This window comes from Dryobates pubescens, chromosome 2 (genome assembly GCF_014839835.1).
Source record: "Dryobates pubescens isolate bDryPub1 chromosome 2, bDryPub1.pri, whole genome shotgun sequence".
Taxonomy (NCBI): Eukaryota; Metazoa; Chordata; class Aves; order Piciformes; family Picidae; genus Dryobates; species Dryobates pubescens.
The window spans coordinates 53,715,296-53,740,841 of NC_071613.1; the positions used below are offsets into that span (position 1 = coordinate 53,715,296).

The following is a 25,546-nucleotide window of genomic DNA, read 5'->3' on the forward strand; positions in this document are numbered from 1 at the left end:
TCAAAGAAGCTGGTTTAACATCATGATATTCCAAGTGACACCAAGAACTTCTGCTTACCTGAATGGGGAATATTTTGACTGCCACATACTCATTGAGTAGTTGAGCTTTCCACACACAACCAAATCTTCCCCGGGCTTTCATCTCCAGTAACTGCAACGGCTTCAAACCCATCAGAGGTGAAGGTGGTGGTGGTCCAGGATCCTGAAAGCAGGTTAAACAACAATTAATTTTGCTATTATAGCACTAGAAATAAAGGCATGTAAACTGGAAGAGACTGGTCTCATGGATCCAACCCCCTCTGGCAACAAATTCCCCCCAGACAAACCAAAACCAAAGCAGGAACTCTTCTGGACAGGAATGGAAAATGAGAACATGCTTGGAATTGGTGTGCAGGAGACAGCATGACAACAGCTACAGCACAAACCTGCCTGACCAGGGGGAAAAGCACAGCAGAAACTGAGGACTGAAGACAATCCAGCTTTACTTGTTACTTTGTGAGGGAAAATTCAAATGAGCACCCTGAATACACTGAAAGGGGGAGGGAGGTTGTATGCGTGATGTGTGACCTGTTCATTCCCTTGGTTCAGTGGCCTGGTGACTTGAGTCTACACAGCCACAAAGTCCATCTCCACATGAGGCACGCTGCATCCCTCAGCTGAGAAGCAGAAGATGTCTACATCAGCCCTGGGGCTGGGGCAGCAGCAAAGAGCTGAAGTTAAACCCCTCACTGTCTGTGGATACCACATACAGCTTCAGTTCTCACCAGTAGCAGCACAGCTGCACTTGCAATACTCTCCACTCCTTACTGGGACCATCAGTATGCAGACAGCCTGTGCCATTGCAAAGTCCTCCAGCAGGCAACTAACACTTTTTCATCCAGAAACCACTAAATCATAGTGCAGACATTCACCACAGGCACCCAAACACCATCTCCACAGTTAGCCCTCCAACCAAATTACTACAGGGAACTGCAAGTGCCAGTGGTGATAGTGGGGGAAGGCAACTGCTAGATGCCAGATGGGGTGTGGAGGAGCAGCTGCTTTTAGTGGCCATGCAGGTCTATGGAGACCACACCACTCTACCACAAGTCTCCATGTTAGATATGAAAGGAAGACACAAGTATGCAGGTACCACTTCTGTGGCAGGTCAAGGGGGAGATGTATTAAACTAAATGGAGGTGTTACTTCTGTCTAGGGCAGACCTTTTTTACACAGAGGGTGGTGAGACCCTGGCCCAGGTTGCCCAGAGAGGCAGGGTAGTTCCTCTGCCACCCTGGGATGGGCAGGCTCCATCCCTGGAACCATTCCAGGTCAGATTATTTGGGGCTCTGAGCAGCCTGCTCTAGCTGCAGATGTCCCTGCTGACTGCAGGAGGGTTGGACTGGATGAATGTTAAAGGTCCCTTCCAACCCCAACTATTCTGTGATTTTTAAATGACATCTACATTGCAGAACACAACAACAAAACCCTGAAGTCTACAGTTCCAAAACCCTTCTGAAACATCAACTTGGCTTTTCTGTTTCCCACCCAAGCTGTAATGATGTTTTAGAGATAAAGAATGGAAAACTGGAGTAGTTGCTTCTAGCAAACAACTGAGAGCCCTCCATGGTTAAATATTTGAGCACTTAAGTTAGCAACATCAAAATCTTGTGCGTGTTAAAGCCACATTTGCTGAACAACTGTGGGTTTTCAGTATGCTTTACTCTTGTGAGAATGGGGACAAGTGCTTCTCTATCCAGCACCAGTTCAAGGGGAGGAAGAAACACCCATTCTTTTTGTTTCTTATTGAGCAACAAAAACATCCTTCCCAAAGAGCAGGTTTCAGAGAGAAGGGTTTCCAGCAATTTAAAAGAAGCTGCAACCTAATCCCATGAATTAATAACTGTAAAAGAAAATGTAGAGTTTGAAATTCAAGAATTGGAGACACATTACAATGCTAACCTCAAAAAAGTATGAAACCCTTCTGCTCCTGTGACAGCAACAGATGCTTCAAGTCATTCCATAGGAACTGATGGGTTTAAACTCAACAAAACCCACAGAAGATGAAGTTCAAGAGTTAATTTTACCCTCTCCTGCTGCCTTTCATTCAGTGCCAAAACCTTTTTATGAGTATTTCAGGCACCAGGGAAATGCTGTCCTCAGTTTGTAGTAGTTACAAGTGAAACTAGAAACAAGAAGCCCCACATTTACTCACAAAAGCCTACTTGAATTAGTTAAAACAACCTCTTACGGTTAAGGATCCTAAGCACCATGCAGCACCTGGGGATTTAGCACCAACTCATCAGACAACTTTTGAAGGTTTTGAACCTAGTGACTGGCCTACAATAAAGTTTTGTAGAAAGTTAACCCAAATCTCAATTTAAGTGACCAGAACAACTCCCCTTCCTTTCCACCCCCTCCACCCAAAAAAATCTGCGTTCAGAGATGCATAGAAGGGTTTGGGTTGGAAAGGACTGTAAAAAGCATCTAGTTCCAGCTCACACACCATGAGCAGGGACACCTTCCACTGGACCAAGATGCTTAAGGCCTCATCCAACCTGGCCTTGAGAACCTCCAGGGAGAGGACATCCACAACCTTCTTGGGCAACCTGCTCCAGTGTCTCACCACCCTCACTGGAACGAATGTCTTCCTCATCTCCAGTCTAGATCTACCCTCCTCCAACTTCAATCCATTCCCTTTTATGGCTTGCTTTGTTTGTTTTCTCACATCCAAGTGCCGGGTTCTGCACATTGGCCGCAGCAACCCCATGCAGAGTTACAAGCTGGGGTCAGAGTGGCTGGAGAGCAGTCAGGCTGAGAGGGACCTGGGGGTGCTGATTGATGGTAGGCTGAACATGAGCCTGCAGTGCGCCCAGGCAGCCAGGAGGGCCAGTGGCATCCTGGCCTGCATCAGGAACAGTGTGGCCAGCAGGAGCAGGGAGGTCATTCTGCCCCTGTACACTGCACTGGTTAGGCCGCACCTCGAGTACTGTGTCCAGTTCTGGGCCCCTCAGGTTAGGAAGGAGGTTGACTTGCTGGAACGTGTCCAGAGAAGAGCAACAAAGTTGGTGAGGGGTTTGGAACATAAGCCCTACGAGGAGAGGCTGAGGGAGCTGGGGTTCCTTAGTCTGGAGAAGAGGAGACTCAGGGGTGACCTTATTGCTCTCTACAACTACCTGAAGGGGGGTTGTAGACAGGCAGAGGTTGGTCTCTTCTCCCAGGCAACCAGTACCAGAACAAGAGGACACAGTCTCAGGCTGCGTCAGGGGAGGTTTAGGCTGGAGGTTAGGAGGAAGTTTTACACAGAGAGAGCGATTGCCCATTGGAATGGGCTGCCTGAGGAGGTGGTGGGGTCGCCGACGCTGGGGGTGTTCAGGGCGAGGCTTGACAGGATGCTTGGTTGCATGGTTTAGTTGATTAGGTGGTGTCAGATGATAGGTTGGACACGATGATCTCGAAGGTCTCTTCCAACCTGGTTAATTCTATTCTATTCTATTCTTTTGAGGCACACTATGCAAATTTTGTCTCAACCATTAAGCAAATAAACACTTAGCACTTTTAAAAGACTTGATTAAAACCAAAAAGTGATGATTTAAAACCCCAAACCAGCATCCACCAGAAGACAGAAGGCAGCAGCTCCTCAGCAAACGTGGCCAGGGCAAATCTGCGCTGACTCCCTTCAGATTCCACCACATTCCTTTCCATACACCTCAGTTTCTCATTTCCTAGAAAATCCTGGCACCTCAAACCACTTTCCCACTGCCTCACACAGCAACCTCCTGTGGCTCCCTGCACATTTCCCTTTGGTGTTGAAACATTTCTATAAAGCCAAAACTTCCGGCCTCCTTCCGAGGCAGCACCACTCCACCCCCACACACAAACCAAAACAACTCCTGATTTCAATTGGAAAAGGGCTAATTGCCTCCTGTTAACAGCACCAAAAGAACACTTCCCCAGTTTGTTTCTGATTTATTTTCTTTCCCTGAATGACTTGCAGATCAATGAGCATTCACTCTGCAATGACAGGTGCTATTTTTAGCCAGGAAACATTCCTTGACGATCTTGTCTTGCTCTACTTGTAAGCAAAAATGCTTTAACGTGCCACAGGCCTCATTCTTTTTGCAGGGCTTTTGAAAATCATCTCTTTGGCGCTGAGGCTGATGGTATAATGTGAGTAAAGATATTATGGGGATCTACTGGTCTCACAGCTGGCCAAAAATAAGGACCTGGCTTCCCCTTCCCAGGCTTTCCCTTCTCCCTTCCTTTGGGTTTGTTCTGGTTCTTGTTTGACTGCTCAGCAAAGCAAGGCAATCAACAACACTGCCTGAAAGCTTCTCTTCATTTGCTTTTAAATCAGGTTCATTTCCTGACAGTTTAGCAAACTGAATCAGCTAGCAACCAGCCCAGGGTAACACAGAGAGCACAGCAGGGGAAGCAGGGCTTTCTCTGTTGGGAATGGTGAGGCAAATGTAACTTCATCCGGAGAGTTCACTCCTATCAAAGGCTCACTGCATCCTAACCCCAGGGCAGTCACATCAGAAACACTCCTGCTGCACCATGGGCTACAGCTGTACAAGAAGCTGAATCACAGAATGGCTTGAGTTGGAAGGGACTTTAGAGCTCACCTCCCACTAGACCAGACTGCTCACCACTCAACCCAGTCTAGAACACTTCCAGACTTGGAGCCCCTGCAACTTCCCTGCACAGCTTGTTGCAGTGCCTCACCACCTTCATAGCAAAGAGATTCTTCCTAATGTCCCATCTAAACCTACCCTGCCCTAGTTGCAATCCATTGCCCCTAGTCCTGTCACTACAAGCCCTTGTAAAAAAAATCTCTTTCCAGCTTTCTTGTAAGCCACCTTCAGGCAGGCTGCTATAAGGTTGTCCCTGGAACCTTCTCTTCTCCAGGCTGAACAGCCCCAACTCTCCCAGCCTGTTCTCATAGGAGAGGTGCTTCAGCCTTCTGATCATCTTCATGGCCCTTCTCTGGGCCCCCTCCAACAGATCCATGTCAAGCAGCTACGTGGGCAAAAAGTACTTGAACTGCCTGGGCTTGAACTGCAGCAACTGGGCTCTACTTGTAGCACAAAGCCATGGATCATTAGACCCCTAAGTCTGGGTTGTTTGGAGATCCCCTCATGGACATTTTACATTGCAAGGTTTCCAAATCTCAAGCAGGGCAAAAACCTGTTCCCAAACCTGCAGAGCACACTCAAGTTGCAATTGTTAAATGGTGCAGTATTTCCCCTTGGTTACATCTCCTCTACAGCTGAAGGGGTGAATATGGCTGACAGCTTCTCATTGGAAGAGTCTGAGGAGCAGCTTGGTTGGTTCCTCCCTTTCTAGTTGGGAGCTGGATCATTTCCTACCAGATGAGCTGTTAAGAGTTAAGATCCAAACACAGCAAAAAGGAGTTGGACTTCTTCAATTTTGTCATGCCTCTCAAATGGTCTCTGATTTGTGCCAAGCTTAGTTTGCTCTAAATGGAGACAGATTTCCTTTTTTTTTCCCCACCCCCAAAATCCTCTCTTTTATTGCATGTTGCAAGCATACTTCCCATAGCAATATAAACAAAGTAGTTAAATCAAAGGAAGTTTGGTAACCCCTTACAGATGCAAGAAAACAGCAGTTAGAGACACAATGGAAATTGGGCATGCCTATCACAACTCCACTCTTGACCTCTTCAAGGTTCAATTTAAAAGCCACCTTTCTGAAACCACAGTTTGCAGCTTTGTGTAGTCTCACATAAAGTATCAGTAATGGAATACATGTAAAAGTTACTTCTGGCCAGTGAAAGGGTCAAAGCAGAGACTTTATAGTGAAAGTAGTGTATTTTTCTTCAAGGTTATCTACTCCCCTGAGCTCCTGAACCATGCAAACCCATCACACATTCCAAAATCACAACATGAAGACCACACACCTCAGACAGTTGCAGGCAGTGCACAGGAGGGAGATGACAACAGATACTCAAAGACAGGACAGAATTATGCCCATGGACATGCCATTTCCTCCCAGAGCAGCCCACAGCAGTGGGATTTGCAGTCCTTGCTGCCTGGACTAGTTCCTCAGCCCAAGACTGGAGGGACCTGCAAAGGCTGTACCCTTACAGAGAGGGTTAGCTGCATCAACAATTCTCAGATTCAGAGAATGGTTTAGGTTGGAAAGGACCTTCAATATAATCTAGTTCCAACCCCTCTGCCATGGGCAGGGACACCTTCCACTAGGACCAGGTTGCCCAAGGCCTCATCCAACCTGGCCTTGAACACCTCCAGGGAGGGGGAATCCATGACCTCCTTAAGCAGCCTGTTCCCTCCTGTCACCACCTTCACTGTACCCTCACAGCAGAGCCCTTCCCACTGCTCATACCAAGTGGCAGCACCAGGGTGGAAGTGACACAAATGAACTTGTGTGTAGATGAAGAACTAGAAAACCAGGTGTATTTCAGTATTACTCCCTGCAGACACTGAACTGACAGCCTGAGAAACTAATAATCTCAAGTAAGCAGCAGATAAAAATCCCTATTTATAAACCATACATGCTCACAGCTTTCTTGTCCAAAATGCTCAAAAGAAAATGTAATTCATACCAAACCCAACTTCTTACACATCCACAACAAGTTCCATAACCATGAACAAACATCAATGCATCTTACCTCAATCATTATATGAAAGGCGTGCTTGGAGAGAGGGGGGGAAAAAAACACAGGCAGAAGAAATTAGTAGTTAAGAATAGGCTGAAAAAACAGCTGAGATGAAGAGAGACAAAATTAGACTGTTTGTGAGAATTACCACCAAAACACATTCATGGGGACAGGGATACTGTGTGCTGCTCAGTACTTTCCTGTGCCAACAGCAGATTGTTTAAAACAAAGACAGACAAACTCCATCAGCTGCGTGTTCACAAAGAAAAAGGGGAGGGGGGAAGATTATCAGGCTGTTAGCTGAAGGCAACTTAGAATTAGACCCAGAGTTGTCCATTTGAGTGTTAAAACAGTTACGTTACTGCAGAGCAATAGATAAACACACGCAGAAAAGTAAACACCCAAACACAAATCGCGCAAACTTAGCCCTTGCTGTGTGGCAGCTCCACAGCAGAGGGCAGTGGTGCATCAGAATTCCCTGCAATTAGTGGCTAGCTGCGGAGAAGGAAAACTTTCAGTCTTGGTAAGAGCTAAACCGTATAGACCAACAGCTCATCAGAGGTCAGGTCTCTGTTAGTAAAGACAATCAACACATCTCACACACTAGAGGTGTAACTAGAACAACTGGACTTGAAAACACCATAGGCAGCATATTAGAGGGAGATGATGATGTTAAAGATTCTTTCAAACAAGTCTCATGAGTTTACAGACTGGATAAAAGCCTAAGTCCCAGAGCATGTCACTGAACTGAACACATATTTTCATGACACAGACTTCTTTGTGCTCTTTCAGCTCTTCTTCACTGAGCTGTCTTGCTGCCACCCAAGCAGAGAAGTGCTCAAACAACTTAGTTCCTCCTCCTGCACTTTTGCCTCAGCCACTTTCTCTGCCCTTGATTTTTTGGTCAGATGGATGTTGCAAGAGCATGAAATTCACACACTTGAAGTATTCAGCTGCCACGTAACAGCAATCCTCCTTTTCCTCACCCTTTGTTTTCACATGCTTCGGACACCGCAGAGCACAGGGCCAACAAGAGGCCTTTCTCTGTGCTCCAGAACTGTCCAGCACACACTCAGTATTAGCTAAATCATCAATTATAGAAGGGCTGAAGGCTAGATTAGTTGGGAGCCAGATTTATAAATACTGTAATAGAGCTTGCTGCCACTGACAGAGCACCAAGGAGCACTAGGGACCACAAGATCACTCCTCCTCCTCCTCTCACTGTCAGTCAGCAGACCACCAGAGATGAGGACAACACCCAGGGAGTCTGAAGCCAGGAGCTGTACAGCCTGCAAATATTTTGGAACACTTCATAACAGGGGGGGGGGAAAACCCACAAGCAACCAAACAACTCAGAGGTAAAAATCCCTCAAACAAATCCTTAAAATAAGCCCTGGGTTTTCTGAGTAGCTGATCATCTTCACCTTCACATCCATGGGCTGGAGGATCCTGTCTGATGACAGCTGTTGCACGTGTGCTTGGAGGGGCTGCAGCATCAACTTCACAAACCACGAGCACAGCTACTGAAAGTTCCTCCTCCCAGCCCCTCATGTTCCTTTGCCCAAAAGAGCAGCCAAGTAAAATACAAGTATTTTTCAACTGATAGGGAACAGCTACTGAACAGCTAAGAGAAACCTCTCTGTGCTCACATTTCTGCTAACTCAACTAGTCCAAGAACAGACTGTAACTTAAAAAGCACTGCTGGTATGAAATAGTCAAGAACCATCTTTCCTCTGGCTGGAAAAAGATTTATTAGTCTTTTTTTTCAGGCCTATTTGTTATTAAAATTCTCTAGCTGTTGAGAATGATGTAAATTCCTCAGAAATAAGGGGGGGGGGGAGGGGGGGAAGAAGATACACCCATCCAACCTTTTTACTCTTACCATAATGAGAAACTGCAAACAAAACTCAGAGAAAGAAGAGTTGTCTCCCATGTCTCTCACTGTTCCTTCAGGGGATCAGCTCCCCCCAAACACTAACAAATTAGCCATGCATTAAATATTTTAGAGCGATTTCTGCATATTGTAGACCCATCTGGCTTTAAAATCACTCTCCTTCCCTTCAGACCAGTGCCCACCACCTCAGCCTGGTCAGCAGACATCCAAGTATCACCAGGTTAGTACACAAAGGCAAATATTTGCTTTCCTATCTCAGGAATCAATACAACTCTTCAAATAAAACCTGGAAGCAATTAGTTCCCCTCCAAAACAGCCACAATGTACACACAACTGCACAGAAACAAACTGCTTTCCTATTACTGCTGCCTGAGAGTGCCTTCAAAAGGCTTTATCAGGGGACTAGGGAAATGATTGAGATGTTTGTAACCAATGAAACCCAAAAAAAAAAGAAGTGTGGTTTCTTCCAAATGTGGGCTACCCACAACCATATTGTGAGCTTCAAGCATGTCACAAGAAACTTGATAAACAGGGTGCTCAAAATTGTTGTACTGCAAAGTTACTGCGCTGATTCCTTCATCTGTTCCTAACTAGCACCCTAAATTCACCCACAGCCCCTCAAATCTCTTTGGACAGCAAAATAGGAAATTAATTCTTTTTTCATGAATACCCTGTGAAATGTGGCAATTGGATCCACTTGGGGATGTAAAAGATCACTTGGAAGACATCAATCTGAAACCTTCAGGGGAGCCTATCTGGGGATGTGCAGCACAGTGGACTTCCTTATGGAAATTAAAGCTTCTTGAAGGCAGAGAACCTGATTGCAGACTTCACCAAGCTCAGTATTTCTGCCTTCCTAGGAAGGTTCCAAAGCACTGAGACTATAAATGTGCTCTTGATAATGTAGATTATTTTGAATATTACTATTTACAATGAATGAAAAACAGAATTGAAGTCTTCAAAGTAAATTAAATAGAGTGCTCCAAAAGCCTTCAGTGTCTCATCTGTTCTTAAATGCATGGATGCCAACATTTATGAGTGTAAGACAGAGCTCTGCCTATGTCCAGCCTTACCACTCTTCTTGCAGCACCTTCTCAGACCCACAGGCCTCAGCCTAAAACTAAACCAACTTCTTAATCATAGAATGATTTGGGTTGTAAGGGACCTCCAAAAGTTACCTAGTCCAACACTCCTGCAGTCAGCAGAGACAGCCTCCATTAGATCAGGTTGCCCAGAGCCTTCTTGAGCCTCACCTTGAATATCTCCAAGGATGGGGCCTCAACTGCCTCTCTGGGAAACCTGTTCCAGCATTCCACCACCCTCACAGTAAAGATCTTCCTCCCAACACCCAATCTAAATCTTTAATTTCAAACCATTGCCCCCATCCTATCACTGCAAGCCTTTGGAATCAGTCCCTCTGCAGCATTCCTGCAGGTCCCCTTCAAGTACTGGGAAGGTCAGTATCAGGTCTCCCCAGAGCCTTCTCATCTCCAGGCTGAACAACCCCAGCTCCCTCAGCCTGTCCTCACAGGAGAGGTGCTCCAGCCCCCTAAATATTTTCGTGGCCCTCCTCTGGACATGCTCCACCAGGTCCATGACCTTCTTCTGTTAAGGGCTCCAGAAGAGCTGGACATAGTACTCCAGGTAATAAGCCAGAAGTAAGAACAAAGTTGTGGAAGCATACAGTTTACATGACAAGCTCTGCTTGAATCAAAGCAAAAGCACTGAAGTAACTTGAAGTTCACTACAGAAATACATTTGAAACTGGCTCTTAATTGTGCTTTAATTACAAAGCTCTCTTCAGGCTGCCATTCAGGATAAGTGACCCTAAATCTGGGTTTGTATTTTCTTACCTCTTGAAGATTTAAATAAATAGAGCTGCATTTATGGTTTATTTAAACTGAGACAGCTCATTCTGAAAGCAAATTGGAGCTTCAGGAAGTACTTCAAAAGAAACTACTTCTTTTTCAAAACCTATCGAGATTTAGAACCCAAGTTCTGGATGTTTAGTACTGAACAAGCACATATCACTAGGTACTTGCTGCTCTATTGTTTGGCCTGAAAATTCTTCCCTCAGTTAAAGACTTTTCAAGGAACTACTTGTATTATAATAGGCCATGAATTCTAAAAGAAAGAAAACAGAGGCCCAGTCACCAGCTATTTACCTACTGCACATTAAGGACTCCTTATCTATAACAACTTGCCAACTGCATTCTCAGCATCCCTGTACTTGGCGGTTGTTTCTTTTCCTTCACACTACCTCACAGTACTACAATCAAAGGACAGCACCAGAGCTTTCTCCTGCACCATGCCACGGGAATCAGCTGTAGAAGAAACTCTCATTAGTCCTGCAGATATGAAGCACAGTATCAGAGAAGGTGAAATCTGCACACATCAGGCAGTCCAAAGCTTGAGATCACGCAGCTATTCCTTTTTAATCCCCAAACTGCCACTCATTATATGTTAATCATTCATTAACCGCTGATATGGACCTTAACTCCTTCCTAGCCAGCCCCGAGCTCTGACTCAGTCTGTCTTTATTTTGAATCCCTCCTGTTTCTCAGCTTTCTGTTTTCCTTTGTGGATCAATCATTTTTCTCATTTCATACAAGCAGCTGGCTTCTCCTCCACAGATTTTTGAAACAGCTATTAATCTTCCTAGGTTTGGAATAAGCCATTATGAAAAATCCTCTCCCTTTCTTAGCCCTCATTTTTCAAGTGTTGTAATGTTTCTATTAAAATATCTGTAACAGCAACAAGGAAAAAAAAAAAACCACCACCCTGTGACTGGAAGACAGAAATGGAAACTCCTGAGCCCTTGATTTAATTTCTTCTTCCTTCCCCAGCAGCCAACTGATTTTCCTAGCGTGACAAAGGGATAAAGAACATCCCAGACATTTTAAGTCCACCAGGTCGATTAGTTGGTGTGCTGAAAGTTAAAGAATGAAACCCAACAAATCAAACCTTTCCCAATGCCACCCATAAAACCTTTCCTGTGAGACTATTTACTTTTGTGTGTTTGTTTGTGTGTTTTTTTTAAACAAACCCATTCAAGTTAAACACACACACACGCTCACCAAATTCCTTGGCACAAGTCTGGTGGGTTAGACCACAGGTCTGAGGTTAAAAACTGCAGCAAAAAGCAGCCCTTGTTTTGTTTTATGTTCTTTTCCTCACTTTCCAACACAGAATTTGTTTTTTCCACTGCCACACACGCAGTCAGACCTGCAGTTCAGAGCATGTCTTACATCTGCCACCGCTGCAGATGGTTAGTTCTTCTTCACCTTTATCCAGCTCATGCTGGCGACATGGACAGTGGCACTGAGTGCACCCTCAGCAAGTTTGCCGATGACACCAAGCTGTGTGGGGCAGCAGACAGGCTGGAAGGAAGGGAGGCCATCCAGAAGGACCTTGACAGGCTGGAGAAGTGAGCCCATAACACCATCATAAGGTTCAACAAGACCAAGCGCAAGGTCCTGCATCTGGATCAGAGAAATCCCAAGCACCAAAAGAGGCTGGGCAGGGACTGGCTTGAGAGCAGCCCTGAAGGAAAGGACCTGGGGGTGCTGGTGGATGAGAAGCAAAACAGGAGCCAGCAGTGAGCACTTGCAGCCCAGAAAGCCAATCACATCCTGGGCTGCATCAAGAGAAGCAGAGCCAGCAGGTCAAGGGATGTGATTCTGCCCCTCTGCTCCACCCTGGTGAGACCCCACCTGGAGCACTGTGTCCAGTTCTGGAGCCCCTAGCACAGGAAGGATCTGGAGGTGCTGGAAGGTGTCCAGAGAAGAGGCTTGAGAGTCTTCAGGAAAAGGCACACTTAAGAAAATACTATCATGGTAGTGAATGAAGCAAAAAATCCCACAGCATTTATTGATACTCAAAAAGATTTTTAGACCAGAGGATTGATAACATCAATACCTCATCACATTTGAGATATGCCTCAATAACCCTTAATGCTTGGCTCACATGGCATGTGATGTTGTTCCTAAATACAGGACCAGTGAAGCTCATCCACATGGGGCTGAAGAAACCAAACCTACCAAACAAACAAAACACCTCACACAAATCCCCAGCAAACCCAAACCAGCCAACTCTTAAGCACATGAAAGATTTCTGTGCTAAATACAGGCAATACTGGGTGAAATGCTTCAAGGAAGTGATATATGGCCACAAGCTGCACAGCTCTGGGTTGGATATTAGAAGAAACTTTTTCCCTGAAAGGGTTCTCAACCACTGCAACAGGCTGCTCAAGGGGGTGGTTGAATCCCCCTCCCTGCAGGTGTTTGAAAAAGGCAGAGATGGGGTGCTGAGGGACACAGCTTAGCATCAGACTTCAGAGAGTTAGAAAATGGTTGGACTCAGTAATCTTAAAGATCTTCTCCAACCAAAAGGATTCTATGATTCTATTTCAGGTTAAAAGCAGAAGATGTAGTCATATTTTTCATGTGCAAACCTCCTCTCTGAAGAAGGAATGGCAATTCCTTTCTAAGGAATTCAATTCCCAGCTTGCTATTATGGACACTAAGAGGCAGCAGCAGTGGGATCTGTCCATGCCAAGTCTTTACAGTCTCTGGCTAACACCAAACAGGCCTAGATCAGGGCTTCCTTCAGCTCAGTCATTAAAAACACGAAGCATCTTTGACCTGAGTGATTCGAAATGTTTCAGAAGAAAGCACAAAAATAGGTTATGAAGAAAAATGACATTATGTGAAGCTGCAAAGCTTTTTTTTTCCCCCCTCAACCCTCTCAACATATGACTCTGTTTTTAAAACCACCACAAATCCAAAAAAGCAACTCTGTGATCCAGTAAGATATTCATAACTTGGGCACTCAACAAAAAGTACAAGAGGTTAATGTGTCTTAGCACAGTATGGATGTAAAATGCTTGGAGCCACAGCTCTGTGAACTGATAAAACCCAAAAGTGTTGCTTGTGTCAAGTTATGCCATAAAATAGGTTATGGTCCTATCTATCAGATGACAGAGTGGTAACACCACAGTTGCAATTAGCATTGACTGACAACTCTGGCCCAAGCTCAAGAGATGTAAAAGTTAAATGAGCAAAACATATCAACTCCTTGCCATCCACATTCATAGTTCTGCTGGGAATATTAGCAGGACGCTGCGGGGAGATCTCAGCCGCATCTCGTTTGGGAGTGAAAACCTTTGTGTGCACCGACGGTGCTGCTTCATTTTCAGTGTACCTGGTGCCCCTGAGTGAAAATCAACTGGGGGAGAGTAATTCTCTGTGAAAACCAGACAGGGTCAAGTATTTAAAACAAGCATCCAGTTCTTGGTGAATGTGATCAGCCATATGAATAAATGTTTGCTGCGTGATTAAATCAACGGTAAATAAGAAAATGAAATAGTTCCTTCAAGCCCTTTTGCAGATACACAGATGTATTGAACAAACTGCATGCCTTAATAACTCATTTACAGAAGTTAAAGAGTGACAGATTTTATACAATTTGACAGCTTTAACTAGACAGCACCCCACACAATCAAGTGAGGCACGCTGCTAACAGCATAAACAAGAGGCAAAGAAGTAGGGAAGCCAGGACTAACAGAGCAGCAGGAGCAAGGACAGGTCCACCTCACAGCCAGGACTAATGGAGCAGGAGGAGCAAAGCCAGGTCCACCTGGGAGCACTCAGCTCTGCTGTGACCATGCTGGACACATCCCTCAGGATCCCCTGAGCACTTTTGATTCAGATACTGGCAAGAATCATCTCAGCAGCTACCTGCTCTAGTAACCTCCTCAATTTCTCTAGCCAAATATCTGAAAGCAAGCAGGAATCAAATACCTAAAGAGCAAAGAGAAGTATTTACTGCTTTCCAGTCTTAAATCAAGCTTGCAAACTAATTGTGCTTTGTGAAATTTAAAAATCATTATCTGCCCAGTCAGAGGGAAGATAAAGTTCAGTTAATCCACGTGGCTGTGACCCGAGCTCGGGCTGTGTGGAACTGCCTGCCTGATCCGTGCGCGGGCCGTGAAACCATTTCACTTTCAAAAGAAAATGAAGCTGTTTGCAATTTCTCAGATGTTTGTCCTCTAGATTTCACCACAGGTTCAAAATTGTCTTCCAGCAAATTGCCTCCTTTGTCTGAACTATTCCAAACAATTTCTCTCTCTTTTGCTCTCTCATTTTTTGTTTACTTATCTCTCCTAATTCTTCCCCAAGTTCTCATTCTTTGGCGTTTCTTCATTTTCATCTTTTGCATATTCCTCATCTCTCCTTTAATTTTCACTGACAGAAGGATTAATCCCAGGGCGTGCTACACCTCAGCATTCCCATTGCCTCTTGGGAATAAACTGGGTAAAATGAGATAACTTTTATCTCTCTCCTCACACAGAGAAATCCCCGTTTTCTAGTGAGCATCTGCTGTGCAGCTGACCCAGCCACTCTACCATTTGCCACAGAGAGATTCAGAAAAGAATCCATGAGCCCCCACACTTGCCTCATGCTCTAATGATTAAAAATGATATCAAATATATTAATTGCAGAAGTACTTAAATGTATGTTCGGGGGTTGTAAAAAAAAATCACTCATGCTTTTCCCTCTTCTCCTGCCTCCCGTTCCACTCAGCTCCCAGCAAACAAAGTGGGAAATATTGCTCTGTTGCAGATGGGAGAATAGTCATCCACCCCATTTCCATAAGGATTTCATTTCTTGTTTCGAGCAGAAGCAGCTTTTCCTGACTTTCCACATCAAACCCTAATGCCTATTCACCACAAGATAAGAAAGCGTTATTACACCATAACTAGCTGAAGCGCCAACACATACTTATCCCAACAGATATCATCTGAGCCTTAACAAAACAGGTCATTACCCTATTTATTAAAAATTTGTGACGTGTCCACTCCTGTACCAAACATAAACCATGCAAGAAGAGAACTGCAATAACAAGGAGGCACAGTATCAGCACCCAGGTTGGTGATCTCGCACGGATTTAGCATTTGCTTCCTTTTCGGTCATTTTGTCCCCTATTGATTTTGGCTTTTTTCTGTCTAGAAAGGTAATCACATGCTGCAATTAACTCACACAACGAGGAGTTCTGAATTTGATCTTACAGTGCAGGCTTCTAGGTTGCTGCAAAATCCCAAATACATAAAAAACTCTGAGATGGATGAAATAATTATGCTAACAGATTGCCTGAAGTTTGAGGATCTGCAATACTTTCTGCAAGGACAGGAAACATACTTTTTTCCTCTAAATTATGTTCTATTCATTTGGCAAGAACATATGCTCACTGCCTCCCCTCAAATTTTACTTATCTATTACTATGAAACTGAAACCAAAACCATTTTTAATCAACCACAAGCAATACTGCTTCCTGGAACAGCCCTGCAGCCACGCAGTGACACCAAAGGTATCCCGGAAGCTTGAAGAACAAATACCTGTAAATCCTTTTTAAACGCAGTCCTACCAAAATCAACAACTGTTTGAAATTAATTGAATCATAAATAAACCATATCATCACTCCATGCAAAGCAATGCATTCTGAGTGGTCACAGCACTGAGTTAGGAAACTGAAGCTCCATTCCTAAGGTCTGTGGGACCTGGGCATGTTGTCGTCTCCATTGTCACTGCCACATTTTGTTCTGTTCCTTTCCTACTTCAGTCTGAAGAATTTGTCATCTTAACTCTTTTCATAAAAGCCCTCTAATCTCAATTAAATCTCTAGACATCACTGAAGGAAGAGGGATTCCAGTATTAACATTAATTGCACCTACAGAATCAGGAGGAGCTTGAGAACAGGAGGAACCAGCCACATCCAGGTTTGGTTTTGATGCAACACAGCCCATTTCAAATCTGGAGGCCACAACCTCATAATATTTTCTAAGTACAACACCAACACTGCTTAAACTGAAACATTTTAAGACAAAACACAAAGTACATAAACAAGGAAGAGGAAAAAGATAAGGCCACCAGCTGAGCCAAGCCCTAGAACTGTGCTTCAACAGAAGATTTTCTTTACATCCCTTTTAACTGGTACCTGTTCCCAGTTCTATGCCTTTCAATAGCTAAGCTTCTACTAGCTCCTGGTTTCTATTCACTGCAGATTTCCATCATGAACTGGCATCTCTCCATTTTCATCATAAGCTAAGTGCTATATAAAGCTCAACCTGAGCACACAACTTTCAGAGAGCTAGTCCTTTTAACTAGGTGGGAATACAAACTTCCCATAGCTGTCCAACAATGCTGCACCTTCACCAACTGATGCTTTACATTTCGCTTCTCCTCCCACACACATGAGTAAAAACATTAAGCAGTTGTTCACACATTCATCAAATACCAGTTAAAGGAGATAAGGCTATTTAAGTGAAGCTTCCTCTTTCTCCTCTTCCATCTAGGAGGCATCAGCACCTCTAAAGCAGGAACGCAATAGAAGACTTAGCCATGTGACAGACAACCACCCTGTTCTCTCCCCTTCAGAACACCGTTTTCCTAGTCCAAAAAATCCCAAATCATAAATGGAGCAACTTACTTGGGTTGGAACAAGTACTGGAGGATATGCCAGCTTGTGGTGTCTGTACATCCAAAAGGAAAAGAGCACGATCACTGCAATTCCCATTATAGGCACCAATGAATACAGCAAGGTATTGAACAGAGGTGGCTTAGGTGTAACAGGATTGGAAGTTGCTGAAGGGAAAAAAAAAAAAAGAGAAAAGAAACAGCTTTCAGAAAACAAAAATCATCCAGTGCTTTTAGTGGCTAGTGTCCTGATTTTCTAAACCAAGTTGACAACAGCTGATTAAGTTTTGTACTCGAATATAAAGAGACATTTAAAAGGCAGCATTTTGGAGAGCACAGAAATAACTTTAATGCCCATAATTCACACACCAGCACATGACTTTTTTGTACTTCTAAGCTCTGCCTATCCAAAGCACATCAGAGGTGTTTGTATGTTACAGAGATTGCAAGAATGCTGCGAAAGAAGAATCAATAGAGAGATTTATTCTTTGGCGTGTAGAGCATAGGATGTCATTATCAGTTGAAGGGGGCAGAAATAACCTGCCAACATTTCTATGCGCTGGAAGTGATGAAGGTAAAAACCTCTCTAGCTGAAGACACTTCCATACAACCTCCAGAAAGGCTCTGGAGAAGACTTGCTCCTGAAGCAGCTGGTACAGACCCTTGCAGCAAAAGAGGTTTCATGCATTTGAAGAAGGTCAATGATTGCCTTAGCAGCGTCACCGACAAAAATGACAAGAGTACCTCTTGGGTCAACCAAAGCTATTTTCATCTCATAGAAAATGTTATTCAATTTCATAAACAACTTCCTCTGGCTATTTGGTACACAAGACATTTGCTGTTTTCAGTTCAGTTATTAACATTATTCAGTTTTCCAGCAAAGATTAGATTCTTGGCTGGAAGAAGATATGCAAAATAATCAAATCATCTTTTAGCTATTGGGTTTTAAAACAATTATTGGTTAAGCCTGGCAATGTGATTTTCCTTGTAACCTGGGAGGAAATTTTTTTTCCCCCTTTATAAAAGGTTAGTGTGTCAATTTAGAAAGAAATTCAAGGGTCCAATTAAAGAAATAGTGAAAGCATTGCTTCAAGAGGAAGAGCATCCATGGGCTGGCTCAGGCATAGAAAGGTGACCTGGCTTTTAGCACAAGGATTTATAGATAGAAGTTTACCTATATAATTAAGGTAAGATTTGAGAATGCCTTCTGTATCTTAAAAGAGCCAATTATTTGGGATTATCCTTCCTTCTCACCCTTAGAAAAGAGCTGAAGTATCTTATCTATTCAAATTACTTCTAGTACAGAGACATTCCAAAAATGGAAGAAATTAACTGGCCATTTTGTAGGCTACCTTCATGTGAGCACAGAGTGCACTATCACATGGGGATCAGAAACCTTCTGGCAGCAAAACCTGACACCACCAACTCGAAAACATGCATAAAATGAAGTATTTCTGAACTCTAAGCAGCTCCTTCAGCAATGTGCTGGGCTGACTTACGTTGTGTGACCTCCATCTCTGGAAAGTAGAAGAAGCGTTCATTGCACATGTTGCCTTCACAACAACAGAAGAAGACCTCAGGGCTGTCCTTCTTCTCTATGCAGTCATTCCTAGTGAAGATAATAATAATTAAACAATTATTAATCTTAAATTGGGCTGGGTTGTGGGGTTTTTTCGTTCAAGAGAAAGCACATGCTCCATCTCCAAAGTTTGAAGTGAACTTCATTATATCATCCAGGATAATTTAGCACTTAAGAGTTAAATCACAGAATCACCAAGGTTGGAAGAGACCTCAAAGATCATCAAGCCCAACCTGTCACCACAGACCCCATGACTAAACCATGGCACCAAGTGCCATGTCCAGTCCCCTCTTGAACACCTCCAGGGATGTGAAGGAACAAAGTGTTTGCTGTTTTACATGGCAATGAAGTATCATTTAAACTCAGAAAGCACATTTGTGCTATTTTTAAGACAAAGAAAACCACCAACAGGATACCGAAGTACAGATCACGATCTGAATAGGATACACAAATGATCCAATGCCTGGAGTTTAACTATAAGCTCATACTGCAAGCCTGCATGGGTTGGAAATCAGGAGAAGTCCTAAATTTTCTTTTTAAAGGAGAAAAAGTATTAAATTTCTACAATTCCCCCTGCCTGCACTATGTTCAGGGACAGGGTTGATTTCACTCATTGCATTAACTGCAGGAAAGGAGCTCTGGAAACAAGCAAGCTGAAACTAGGTAAGTGAGGAAACAAAACAGGTATCAGGTAGAAGACCACTGGAGATTTGACAATCCTGCAGGAATAGTTCATAGAATCACAGCATGGTTTGAATTGGAGGAGACCTTGAAGATCACCTAGTTTCAACCCCACTGCCATGAGCAGGGACACCTCAGGGCCATATTCAATTCATTTACAGGCTTGGAACCTCCACAAGTTGCTGGGCAACCTGATCCAGTGCCTCACCACCCTTCATGGAGAAAAATTTCTCCTTGATATCTCTAAATCCAGCTTCTTCCTGTTCATTACCCCTCACCCTGTCACTCCATGCCTTTCTCAAACATCCCTTTCCAGCTCTCCTGTAGCCCACTTCAAATACTGGAAGGCTAAGCGAGTATTTTAAATACAGCTGAAGGTTGTCACAAGTTTTAGGTTCCTCTTCAGAAAATGAGGGTTATTTTACAGACCTATCTATGACAACTGCACTGCAGCTTCCATGAAGGATTGTTCTTTAATGCTTTTTGTCTGCTGATGTTTGGAGTTGACCACACTGTAACTCCTCATTTAATAAATCACTGTTCACTCCCACAGATAATTTTCTGTCTAAAGGATATTTACAAAACACAGCAGCACACATTCTTATGACAAAGCAGTTAATATAGTCTTAGAGCTCCCAAGTTTTCAGCTCTTTCTTCATTGTCCTTCCTACATTTTACTCCTTCTCAGTTTGTTTTCTTGGCTGGGAATAATGTAGTTTTGTTTTTTCAGGCTGTTCAAAGATACACGTGGAACTAGCAGAGTAACAGCGCTAAAGGACCTAATTCCACTTTGAAATTGGCAAATGCTAGACACATCCTACAAGCCTGGCATTTAGCAGAAATAAACATGCTTCAGAAACTGCAAATAATTCCACTTCTGCAGAGCTACAACTAAGAATGGATCAAAAAACCCCACCAAAGTAGTTTTGCATCCTGAATGACTGAAGAGTTACTAGATACTAGTAAAAACAAATCTGATTTCTCTAAGTGTCCTTCTTCTAGCATAGCAGAATTCCAATTATGCTGTGCAAACAGCTTTGCTACTCATGTGTCAAACAGCTAAATCAGAACTGTTCACCTTAGCTTTAAAGGAGAAAACATCCTAGTGTGTGGGGAAAACCTGATTTGGCAGAAATGAATGTAAGGATTTCTTCTGCACATTAAACATGTAAGAAACAAAGCCAGAAAGATTTCTAAGACGTTGCTAAAAATAGTAGCTAAAAATACTTTAAATAAGATTTATTGTGCATTTGTTGTTTGGAAAGGTAGAGAATCAAGAAAATAATTGGGTTTGGACAAATAAAACTTGGTACAGTACTTGAAAGAAGCAGAATATCATTGCTTAAGAGAGTCATGACCTTTATTCAGTCAGCATCTAACAAACCCCAAGTCCTGCTGTTACTGCTCATGGGTACTTGCTAGACCATCTGTTATAAAAAAACTGACTGGAATTTTAGACTATTCCATCTCTCTTAAAGCTGCCACTGAGGTGAGCTTTTAAACAGACAGGGAAAAGATTTCTATAAAGAGCAGATACAAAATGCTGACCTTCATGTTCCAAAGGCTTTGGAGAAGCGAGCTACAGAACTGTGCATTCTGGTTTCAATAACTGCTTTTGCATTGTTTAGTAACAAGTCATTAGAAAAATCTATTATCAATGGTCTAAAAGTAAGAATCAAATAGACACCTGGGTTTTCATATGTGGTTGAAGTGCTGACTTTCCTACTGCAAAGGCTTTGGAGACGCAAGCTACAGAACTGTGCACTCTGGTTTCAATAACTGCGTTTGTACTGCTTGGCAATTTCAAGTCACTAGGAAAATCTATTCTGAATGGTCTAAAGAGGGGGTTAAATATATGGTAAGTAAATAAGAGAAGTGAAAACATGCTGTTCTGCAAGATAGAATCATAGAATCACAGAATCAATAAGGCTGGAAAAGACCTCAGAGGTTATCAAGTCCAACCTGTCACCTGACACCTTATGACTAACTAAACCATGGCTCCAAGTGCCACATCCAATTCCCTCTTGCACAAGTCCAGGGATGGGGACTCCACCACCTCCCTGGGCAGCACATTCCAATGGCAAATCACTCTTTCTCAGAAGAACTTTCTCATCACCTCCAGCCTAAACTTCCCCTGGCACAGCTTGAGATTGTGTCCTCTTCTTCTGGTGCTGCTTGCCTGGCAGAAGAGACCAGCCCCCACCTGGCTACAACCTCCCTTCAGGCAGTTGTAGAGAGCAAGAAGGTCTCCCCTGAGCCTCCTCTTCTCCAGGCTAAAGTGCTGGAATAGAATCAGGACCCTGAACACAGGCAAGTGAGCAGAAAAATAAGCATGTGTCACGTGTGTGCACCTAAAAGGCTAACTGTTGACGCAACTATTATCTTTTCTCTCAAGTCCTGTTTGCAGAGGGGAGGAACCAAACTCGTGGGCAAGCAAAACAGTGTAAAAAACACAAATATCTTTAAAACACACAGGGAAACTCACTCACCTGTCATAACAATTGATGTCATCTAGCCAGCACCCTTGCTTCACAATTTCAATTGATCCAGAAATATTCTTCCACGTAGCAAAACAGTGTCGTCTTTTATCTTTATCACCGTAGCAAGGCTCGATACCGCTGCGGTTTGTTTTATCTTTCTCCCAGTTAGCGTTGTAGTAGATGCACTCTTGTGTTTCTGATCTGCCAAGGATGGCACCTTTGGGGGAACAACAAATAAATCACAATTAAAGGGCATTGTGAAGGATGAGACGCGTCATCCAGAGTAAAATGTCACGCAGCACCTGCATCAGTTTGCCCCCATAGGAAGTTCACGGGCAGGAGCGCTGAAACGTAACACAAAGGGCTTCAGTCAAACAGTGTCTTGGCTTATTTCTGCTGATCTTTGGAAGTCAAGAGCAAGTCATGACAATACTTTTCATACCATAGTTTAGACTGGCAGTGACCTTTAAGATCATCTACTCCACCCTCCCAGCCATGGGCAGGGACACCTCTCAACTAGACTTGGATGCTCAAGGCTTCATCCAACCTGGCCTTTAACACCTCCAGGACCGAGGCATCCACAACCTCCCTGGGCAGCCTATTCCAGAGTCTCACCACCCTAGAACTTCTTCTAAGACCCTGCTCCCCCACAGCTTAAACCATTCCCCCTTGTCCTATGAAAATTGCCTCTCTGGCCTTCCTGTAGGGTCCCCCCAGATACTGGAAGGCAGCAAAAAACTTCTATAGTGAAAGGGTTCTCAAAGACTGAACCAGGTTGCCCAGGGAACTGCTTGAATTGCTGTAAAGTGTACTTAAAAGCTGTCTACATACAAGATTCCCCCAGAGTCTTCTCTTCTCCAGGCTGGATAACTGCAGCTCCCTCAGCCTAGCCTCATAGCAGAAGTGCTCCAGCCCTCTTTGTGGCCCTCCTCTGGACTCACTCTGCAGTTCTATCTCCTTCTTATGATGGGGATTGCTATTCCTTGAGTATCAACAGCAGGGAAAATTGAAACTACTGAATAGTAAAGATTGGCTAATTAGCCAAAGAAGTTTGAGCCAGTAGAATTTACCAAGAAGGTGGTTTGTGTCTTGTCACATGTGCCCAAAACGCAGCCAGTACAGCTCATCAATCCACATGCAATTGATAAACTCAGTTAACCCATCAACATCTTTTCCCCCAGCTTTCATCTGGGCTGTAGCTTCTGAACACAAAGCACTGAAGTATGAGACACACTTTGCTGAAATGGTATCTTCTGTGTCATTCTGATTTGCCAAGTGAGCAACTGGAACTGAGACCGAGAGGTGTGAGGCAGCAGTCCCTAATCTCCAGGGACAGCACTGGGTTTTTGCTGCGTGGTTCAACCCACTCAATCAGCTGTAACACAGAGGATGTTTGATCTTTGCAGTGACTCCATAACCAAGTGCTCCTACTTTCTGAAGGCCCAGGGCCATGCCTCCCTGTCCTACACCATGCCCAACCTACATGGCCCAACGACCGTTGCCATTCTGTATGCTAGGGCTGGACCCGATGATCTTAGAGGTCTCTTTTCCAATCAAAATGATTCTCTGACTCTTATGATTCTAATCCTAAGGGGTGTTTGGAGGCCAAGGCACTGATGCAGTCTCTGCTAAACATGCTGGTGACCCAGAATGGCCTGGCACACTAACTCATCTACCCTGATAGCAGGTGACTTTTTTTTTCGCTTTGTTTGTCCTCCCACTATTCTTAAAGAGAAAGGATTCTGAGCTTTTGCATTTCATTGTCTTTAAAACATGAGACTTAACTCTTTCATGAATGCCTACTGACAACACAACAAAACCCAACCAAGATGAACAGATTGAGGCACCTCAAAGAGGAGCTAGTTTCACAGTCTTAATGGGATGCAAGACACCAAGATGGTTTCTGCAAAGGTAAGAGGTTCACAAATTCATAGAGTGGTTTAGGTTGGAAGGGACCTTGAAGATATCTAGCTCTAAACCCCCTGCCATGGGCAGGGACACCTTCCACTAGACCAGGTTACTCAAGGCCTAACCCAGCCTGGCCTTGAACACCACCAGAGACAGGACATCTACAGCCTCCCTGGGCAACCTGTTCCAGTGTCTCATCACCCTCACTGGAAAGAAATTCTTCCTAATCTCCTGTCTAAATCTGCCCTTCTCAAGATCAAATCCATTCCTTCTCAACCCTAGCAGTACAAGCCCGTGTAACAAGTCCCTTCCCAGCCTTCTTGTATGCCCCTTCAGGTACTGGAAGGGTGCTCTAAGGTCACCCTGAAGCCTTCTCTTCTCCCTGCTGAACAGCCCAACTCTCTCAGCCTGTCCGCACAGGGTAGGTTCCCAAGCCCTCTGATCATCTTCATGGCCTCCTCTGGACCTGCTCCACATCCCTCTTATGATGGGGGCAGAAGGATAGTTAGGGTGCAAAATGATTAATAACAGTTCTGGGAGGGAGGAAATCACTGCCTTTTACTCCTGATTTTGTCTTGTCAAATAGTGCCAAGAGTGTGTAGCTAATCTCCATTCACATTTCATCATTTAACATGTAATTAAAACACTGGAAAACAGAGAGGGAGACAGAAGAGCTGGAGAGTCAGAGGACTCCTTCCAAAATCAAGGAAGGGTCAGCAGGATGACAAAAGCACATTTACTTTGCCTGTGCACCCATCTGGTATTTTCTAGAGAGATAATTACATCAGGCACCACACATATGAACAGAGAAAGTTTTCCACACCTATTTACCTGCACCATGAGACTGGTGAAGTCCTGGAATGGGTTGTCCAGAGAGGTAGTCAAGGGCCTGTCCCTGCAGGTGTTTAAGCCCAGGCTGAATGAGGCTCTGGCCAGCCTGATCTAGTGTGGGGTGTCCCCACCCATGGCAGGGGGGTTGGAACTAGATGATCCTTGTGGTCCCTTCCAACCCTGACTGATACTATGATACCACTGCTTACTTCTTTAATTCAGATCTATTCCCAATAATTGTTATATGCTTTGCAGCCATACCCATAGTTCTCATTCTCCTACACGTGGGGATAACAAGCAGAGCAGCTGTAGCCTTGACTTTGTGGGATGAAATCTTTGTCACCCAGGCACTCTACCCAACAGCAGTAGGAGGTAGGGGTCGAGGTGACTGCTAGAGGCTTCCATCACTTCACACCTCCTCAAACACACACAACCAACAGTAAGGTGATTTCCTTACTCACTAAACAGACCCTCAAAAAGAGGTACAGGGAACAAAAAAGTTGCACGCCTGAGGGTGCTAAGAAGGAATTGAGGCTGAAGGTTGCTGCAGCCCTCTGAAGGCAGAGCCCAGGATGTCAGAGCGGAGCCGCAGCGCTGCCCTAGCCGGGCATCCCACATTCCCACCTTCGGAAACTTCTGACTTTGACGCAGTCCCAAAATAGGCAGAGGATGCTGCTTAGGCTTTTTGGGACTGAGCCTGGATGTTCAATGGGAGAAGGGCACTAGCCAGCTGGTAACACTGCGAGATGCAGCATGGTAACCATTATATTCTTTGTGCTGCGATGGCCTGACCTTTACAACTCCCAGCTATGGCAAGAAACAGATGAGGCAACAGATTGAACAATTTGGTTCTGTCAGTGCAATAAAGCAGAAGTCCTGGATTTATCTCATAAGTGCCATTCCTCCTCTTCTCCTGCCAAGCCCTGCTTTGAAGGACCATAGACAAGCTGGATTTGATGAAATGGTGAAAATACCACCAAATTAACTTTGCACAACTACTCTCCTTCGACACGTCTTCACCGCAGGCAGGCTTTCTTATTCATTAATGCCTGGAAAGAGCTCAACAACCCAACTGTCAGT

General features: G+C 44.1%; 1 protein-coding gene across 2 annotated transcripts in view; it reads right to left on the minus strand.

The window, feature by feature from the left end:
- The window catches only part of ACVR2A (activin A receptor type 2A), a 75,155-nt gene that overhangs the window by 13,183 nt on the left and 36,426 nt on the right, over positions 1-25,546 (minus strand). Inside the window, exons 2-6 of one of the 2 annotated variants that reach the window (XM_054177745.1) lie at positions 21,737-21,944; positions 18,487-18,596; positions 17,001-17,155; positions 6,632-6,655; positions 59-202 (exon numbers count right to left, since the gene is read on the minus strand). In XM_054177745.1, coding sequence (XP_054033720.1) covers positions 59-202; positions 6,632-6,655; positions 17,001-17,155; positions 18,487-18,596; positions 21,737-21,944 — 641 coding nt within the window. The remainder of the gene's footprint in view (positions 1-58; positions 203-6,631; positions 6,656-17,000; positions 17,156-18,486; positions 18,597-21,736; positions 21,945-25,546) is intronic. The other variant, XM_009909438.2, reaches the window with a different exon arrangement.